We start from the raw sequence: 7,518 nt of genomic DNA on the forward strand, positions 1-7,518 counted from the left end.
AATCAAAATTATCCATTTTGTATTCCATGATGTACTCTCTATTCTTCTTTGGTCTTCTCCATAGATCTGAGAGGTAGACTCTCCTTTGTTTTCCTAATTTACTTAGAGTATGACTCTATGTCTAAATCACAAACCTGTTTCAACATTATCTTGGTATAGGGTGCTAGATGTGGGTCAATACCTAGTTTGTGCCATACTAGTTTCCAATTTTCCCACCAATTTTTGTCAAATAGTAAATTCTTTATCCCGAAAGCTGGGGTCTTTGGGTTTGTCAAACACTAGATTGCTATTGTCATTGACTATTTTATCCTGTGAACCTAATCTATTCCACTGATCAATGCACTCTATTTCTTAACCAGTACAAATGGTTTTGATGACTACTGCTTTGTAATATAGTTTTAGGTCTGGTACAGCTAGACTACCTTCATTTGTATGTTTTTCATTAATTCCCTTTTCAAGCATTTTAATGAAAACATCACTGCAGAGTAAGAACTTTGAAATGCAAACACAAAACTTAAGAGAAGCCTATTAAAGCAAATTTATTTGAGCAATTAGAAGGGGTTTCATGATAATATACTGGAGACTTAACATTTTGAAAGTGTATTGAGGGAGTTAAGTAAAAAAGACTCAGGGATGGATTGATTCTGCTCTGAGTGAAGAGAGAAAAGAGAAGAAAGGATAAAAGGCACACAGTGTTGAAAAGAATGGGATAGAACCTATTATTTCTCATAATTGGGATTCATGGGAAGAGTATATAAACAAGGAAGAAGGGGTAGGGGGAATGGGCAACAGATGAACCTCACTTTTGTCTGAAATGAACATAGGAGGGTTGAATACATGCGCTTTACACATCCATACAGATAGAAAAACACAGAAACAGAGAAAGACAGAAAGAGAGGAAAGGAAAGGAGATAAAAAAGAGGGAAGATGAGAGGAAAGGAGAGAGGGAGAGAGGGGGCAGAGAGAGAGAGAGAGGGAGAGAGGGGGCAGAGAGAGAGAGGGAAAAAGAGAGAGAGAGAGAGAGAGAGAGAGAGAGAGAGAGAGAGAGAGAGAGAGAGAGAGAGAGAGAGAGAGAGAGAGAGAGAGAGAAGAGAGAGAGAGAGGAGAGAGAGAGAGAGAGAGAGAGAGAGAGAGAGAGAGAGAGAGAAAAGAGAAAGAGAGAGAGAGAGAGAGAGAGAGAGAGAGAGAGAGAGAGAGAGAGAGAAAAGAGAAAGAGAGAGAGGGGAGAGAGAGAGAGAGAGAGAGAGAGAGAGAGAGAGAGAGAGAGAGAGAGAGAGAAGGGAGGGAGGTTGGGGAGGGGAAAGAGAGAGAGAGAGAAATAAAGAGGGGGAAGAGAGAGGGAGGGAGAAAAGGAGAGAGAGAGAGAGAGAGAGAGAGAGAGAGAGAGAGAGAGAGAGAGAGAGAGAGAGAGAGAGAGAGAGAGAGAGAGAAAGTGTGTGTGTTTGGGGTAGAAAGAGATCAAATTTAAAAGGAAATATATGGGAATAGGGAAAAGAGCATTTAAAAAGACAATAATACCAGAGAAGTGATAGTTGGAAGCAAAACAAACTTCCTCATCCTGAAGAGGGAAGTAAAAGGGAAAGGGAAAGGAAAGGGGGAAAAAAGAACGAGAATCTAAGAACTAGAATCTTTGGTTATCTCATCAGACAACTGAGGAGTTCCTTAAAAAATTGTGACATATGAACATCATTAAACATTATCACAGGATAAGAAATGGCAAAAAGAGACAATTTACTATAATTCTGAGTAGTAGAAACTGATGCAGACTGAGATGAGCAGAACTAAGAGACTAATTCATATACAGACAGCAACACTGTGAAGAAAAACAACTTTGAAAGACTTAAAATGCCAATCAATGCAATGATCAACCATGATTCCAAAGGATCTATGATGACTCCCATTACCGACTTCTTGACAGAGAGGGGAGAGGTACAAAGAGAGATGTTTCTGGACATGGATATTTTGAGGATTCCTTTTGCTTAACTATGCTTATTTGTTACAAGGAGTTTTTAGTTGTTCTTTCTCTTGGTTGGAATGAGGGAGTAGGGGATAGAAAAGTTAGCAATGCAGATGCCAAAAAGACAGGACTCGTTGAAACTTTTTTTTTCAAATGCACAAAAGAAAACAGAAGAACGGATAAGCCAGATTTTTTTGCTACTTTTTCTACTAACTATCCTCTTTTGCTCAAGAAATTTTTCCCCCACCCCAGATATTAGGTGTATAAAATAGGTACACTAATCAAACATTTACTGATAATAAATTATACAGAAATCTAACAATTCTCTGGTATACATGTAATTTTTATCATTTATTAAAGATGAAAGCAACTTTTCATACTAATGAAATGGATGAGCTTGTTTACTTTTACGTAAAAATTAAATCTGGGGGGTAATACTATGACTATTTTACGATTGCCCACTCCCCACACTCTGTCCCAATATAGGGTCACAACCTACTGTTTAAGCAGCTTTGCTCTAGACCCTCTCTTGTGGTCTACACCTTAATGGGTTTTCTTTGCAGATGCGAATCCAGCAAAAGTGACTGTGGTCCAGCCTCTCTGGTTCTTTGAAGGCCCTAGGGAACAAAAGATTATGAGAGAAGATTTCATGGAGGAGGTAGCATCAGAAGAAAGGAAAGGATTCAACAGATTGGGGAGGGAAGAGCATATTCCAGGCCACTTGCCCCTCAAGAGCCCTCTGTGCTGGCATTCCCATTTTCCAGACAAGGAAACGGAGACCACAAGTGACTTGTCCAAAGTCATACTGCTAGTCAGTAAATGAATCAGGATCAGAGTCAAAGTTTTTTCTGCTCTCTTGCAGTTGCCTCCAAGTGTCAGTGTGAAATCAGACTAAGTGGAATACTCTCACTGCAGAGTCCCTAATGGGCACCTGAAAGAATAAGCGCTATTCTCAGAATGGCCACTCTGAAACCCAGAAGGATGAAAGGCGTTTTGGGCTGTTTTTCAGTGTATCAGCAGACTGTCCAAACAGAGCAGAGAAACATCTTTGCCTGGGGCTCTCCACTTCCTCACTTAATCCCCTATCCTGTTTGTGCTTCCCCCCAGACTGTGCAAACAAGCTTCTAACAGCTCTTCCTCTCCCTCCCTTCTTGGTATCTAAGAAGAAAGAGAGTAGCAGGTGAAAGGTTAATTCTAATGGATCTGTGCAAATGGGTCTGTGACTTTAAAATTGAATGTAATCTACATGCTGAGCTTGGTGACCTTGAGCATGTCTTGCCTCTTCTGAGCCTCAGTTTCCTCATCTGTAAAATGGGATGAAGACTAAGAAATGCATGCTCCAAGAGCTATTGGGAGGCTCAAGCAAGACAATGGCTGGAAAGTGCCTTGTAACCCCAGAGCATCTTCCTCCAAACCCTTTTCTCAGGGACCTTGATTAATTTAGTTAACCTCACAACTTAAAAACTGCTTGCAAGTAATAGAGAGGGGTGCACTTTCTCTCTTCAGTCTTAACCCACAGAGGTAGGAGATCTGAAGAGAGAACCACAAATGGTTATATTAAGGCTTTGGGGATGAGAATGAAGCTGAGTTTTACAACATAAGGAAAAGGGAAACAGGAAAGAAAAGCAGTCATCTTTATCACCATCATCTTCATCTTCCTCATGGTCATCTATTCATGAGCATCATCCTTACAGTTCTTAAAGTAGGAGTGTCCAACACACTGCCTGGGGGCCACAACGCTCTTGAGAACCAGAGAACCAGAAGCAGATTGAAATGTGGCTCCTATCTGATTTGAATGTGTGGCTCTGTTAATAAAAATAAATAAATAAATATTTAAACATGTGGTTTTCTGTAGGAATCTAGAGGAGGCCTTAAGAGATTCTTGTGTATGGTTTAATGGTCTCCATTTCTACTTAAGCTAGACACCAGTGCCTTATGGGACCCAAAATCCAGAGCCGGGCAGGGCTTTCCAATGTAGGGTGTAGAAGGAACTTTAGGGATGATCCGGTCCAAACCCATGGTTTTACAGAGGAGGAGATTGTGACCAAGAGAGCTAAAGTGACTTGAGCAAAGTCGCATAGCTTAGCAGAGCCTGTTTTTGTAGATCAGGATTTCTTAATCTCATTGCACTGGAGACCCCTTTTTGCCCAAGAGATTTTAATGTGACCCTGGGTATGGAAGTATGTAAAATAGGCCTACAAATGAAGCATTTACTGGTAATAAATCTTAATTTTGCCACCTTCCCATTCAGTTACGAGACCTAATATGGGTTTGAGGACCACAGTTTAAGAAGCTGGGTTCGGGAGCACTCAATAGTATATGGTATCAAAGGCTCAGTGGGAACATGCACGTGTGTGACCAAGGGAGGAGATGGGCTAGCCAGCGAGAGGGAAGAATAAGAGAAGAGTAGCCCTAATGCTGCCCTGCTACCTACAGAACAGTCAAATAAAAGCTTTCGAAGCACTGGGAGCATCTTCCTTGGGAGAATTCCCAAAAGAAACGGACGATCATCACGCAGGGTTAAAATCTGCAGAGGGTCTCCAATTTAGACTGGTACAGGGAATAACAAGAGGAACAGCCGAGCCTACCGGCTAAATGTCCATCCTCTTAGGACACGCTTCACAGCTATGATCTCATTTGCTGCTCATAACAGTCCTGTTCAGTGTGGGGGTTCAAGAATCATTTCCCCCCTATTACAGATAAGGAAAATGAGGCTGGAGGATGGAGAGAAACCAGGGCCTCCGATCCACCAGGTGTGAATGAGAAAGCTAAGAGATGATGCAACTAGGATTTGAATCTAGTCCTTTTTACCTCAGTGACTTCAGTCACCCAAGCTCCCTGCTGAACTTTTGTACTCGTGAACATTACCTTGGACCCTGCAAACAGCTGGGTCTTCATACAGCTGTTTCTGATCATGTCTCCTGATTACTAGATGAAAGGTGCTAATAATAGCAACAGAGAAGAATTATTTTGCTAATAGTTGAGGTTTAGAAGAAAAGAAGCGGAAGTCTGGCTGGCGTTATGAAGGAGGAACCAGGCGGATTAGAGTCGACTGCGTCTCGGGCCAGACACAGGACTTGACCGAAGGCCCCATCCCTTGAAGCAGCAATGATGAGAGGGAGCTGGAGTGAGACAGTGTGTGCCAGGTACTTTGGAGTTGTCTAGTAACTTGCTTATGGAAGGAGGAGGGACTTACCCAGCTGGGGAGGAGGAGGAGGAGGGGAGAAGGACCAGTCTCCCTCAGAGAGCGGGGGAGGCGGGAGTCTGAGGACTGGAACTGCCAGTGACCCAGCTGACTCCCACAGCCCTGTAGAAAAAGGAAAAGTCAGTGAGAAGATCCTTAAATGAGGAGCAGACAGTTCTGAAGCTCTGCGCCTCCAGAGAGCTCTTTCAATCTGTTGGCTCACAAGGGCATGGGGCCTTCCCTCACTGCATCCTGAGACAACAGAGCCGAGAGTGACCAGAAGCCATGGATTCCACCTTCTCTTTTGGGGTGATCCTTGCCACTCTGGCCTGCTTCATCATCGCAATCAATGCACTGGTGGCAGTGGCTGTGTTTCTGCTGATCCACAAGACCGACAGCATAAGCCTCTGCTTCACCCTGAACCTGGCTGTGGCCGACATCCTCATCGGAGTGGCCATCTCCGGCCTCGTGACTGACCAGCTCTCCAATCCGTCCCACTCCACCCAGAGGACCCTGTGCAGCCTCCGCATGGCCTTCGTCACCTCCTCCTCCGCCGCCTCCGTCCTCACGGTGATGCTGATCGCCTTCGACAGGTACCTTGCCATTAAGAAGCCCTTCCGTTACTTCCAGATTATGAATGGGCCACTGGCCGGGACCTGTGTGGCTGGCCTCTGGTTGGTGTCCTACATCATTGGCTTCATCCCGCTGTGGATGCCCTACTTCCAGCAGGCCACGTACCAAGGCCCCTGCAGCTTCTTCTCCGTGTTCCAGCCCCGTTTCGTTCTGATCCTGTCCGTCGGGGGCTTCTTCCCTGCCCTGCTGCTCTTTGTCTTCTTCTACTGTGACATGTTCAAGATCGCCTCCCTGCACAATGAGCAGATCCGAAAGATGGAGCTGGCTGGAGCCCCAGAAGGCCACTGTCCTTCCCTCAGGGCTTCCGGGGACCTTAAGGCACTCCGGACTGTGGCTGTGCTCATCGGGAGCTTCACCTTGTCCTGGGCCCCATTCCTCATCACCAGCATCGTGCAGGCTGCCTGCCAGCATTGCCAGCTTTACCAAGTACTTGAGAGGTACCTGTGGCTGCTCGGAGTTGGGAACTCTCTCCTCAACCCACTCATCTATGCCTACTGGCAGAAGGACGTGAGGATGCAGCTCTACCAGATGGCTGTGGGAGTGAAAAAGAAATTGATGCTGCTCTTCTTCCTCACCCGCCCCAGGGATCCCGGCCCAAGGGGGGCCAGGGAAACTTCCTGCCAAGTCATCACTATCTCCCGTGGCCACCTGTAGGGCTGAGCCGGTAAGGGCAGACTAGCTTGCGAATACCCCTGGAGTCCAGTCCCGACTCTGTCACTTTTTAGCAAAATGGCTTCCAGCACGTCCCCCTCTCCCCTCCAGACCCTAGCAAAGTGGAAACATGGTAGATGATCCCGTGGGCTCCTTCCACCTTTGACATTCTGTGATTTCCTGGGTGTCCTAACGGCCCCTCCAGGTCTAACCTCCCATGAGCCTATAAAACACACTCCCCCCTCCCCTGGTCCTTAAAAATGAAAAGGTCAGAAGCTGTATCCACTCTAGTCTCCCCCTCTCATCATCTTGTGTCTAGCTGAGGCAGGGACCCTGACCTCTGCTCCTCCAAATCCTGCCGTTTGAAAAAGAGCCCCCCCACTATCCCCCTTATTCCCCACCCCACTCCACCCCCCTCCATCCCCTAAGCCATCAACTGGCATAAAGCAATTTTTCTTCCTGTCTAGGGAGACTGGCCAGCCACTCTGTGGCCCTGGAAAGTTGGGTGTAAATCAAATTTTACTTCAAAGGAGCCTTGAATACAACAAGGATCACCCTGGATTTATCTCGGCCATTGCAGATCGCAGATTTGCATTTGTATCAAAATATTTGTACTAGTAACTGATCCCCATGTTTCCCCAAGCCCAGTGGACAGAAAAGTGCCTCCTTGGGGCAAACTTGATTCCCCCAAGCGCCGCTCCCCTCTCCCCTTTTAAAATGGGCCCAACTTCTCTCTCTCTTTCCTGTGTGACTAAGGAGTAAGGTCCTGAACCTTGTTTCCTGCCTGCTGCTGGCCCACATGGTGGGTGCTCAATAAATGCTTGTTGCCTTCAATGCAGTTATGCCTCTAAGAACCTTGCAACTTAAAACGGGGGGGGGAGAAGGGGGGGAAGGGAGTTGGGGGGGGGGGGAAGGTGAGGGGAATTCACCTCTGGAAATCAGAATCAGAATCAGAAATCGCAGCCCTACTGCAATATACACCTTAGGAGCCGCTGGTAGCACCTAACTGGGCCCCTCCAGCCAGCATCTGTGTTCACCCTAACCTCTTCTCCAGCAACAGAACTACAAGTGAGACTAGGGTCCCCTGGAGCTT

General features: G+C 46.0%; 1 protein-coding gene across 1 annotated transcript; it reads left to right on the forward strand.

Moving 5' to 3' along the window:
* The first annotated feature begins 5,266 nt into the window (after positions 1-5,266).
* Positions 5,267-7,263, forward strand: GPR119 (G protein-coupled receptor 119). The gene is made up of 2 exons (XM_074278640.1): positions 5,267-6,438; positions 6,893-7,263. The coding sequence occupies exon 1, from the start codon at positions 5,427-5,429 to the stop codon at positions 6,426-6,428; it is 1,002 nt and encodes a 333-aa protein (XP_074134741.1). The 5' UTR covers positions 5,267-5,426; the 3' UTR covers positions 6,429-6,438; positions 6,893-7,263.
* The last annotated feature ends 255 nt before the right edge of the window (positions 7,264-7,518 follow it).

The sequence above is a fragment of the Sminthopsis crassicaudata genome, chromosome X (assembly GCF_048593235.1).
Source record: "Sminthopsis crassicaudata isolate SCR6 chromosome X, ASM4859323v1, whole genome shotgun sequence".
Taxonomy (NCBI): domain Eukaryota; kingdom Metazoa; phylum Chordata; class Mammalia; order Dasyuromorphia; family Dasyuridae; genus Sminthopsis; species Sminthopsis crassicaudata.

Excerpts from the sequence above, each read along its gene's own strand:
- GPR119 (XM_074278640.1), top strand. The coding sequence starts at position 5,427 with ATGGATTCCACCTTCTCTTTTGGGGTGATCCTTGCCACTCTGGCCTGC.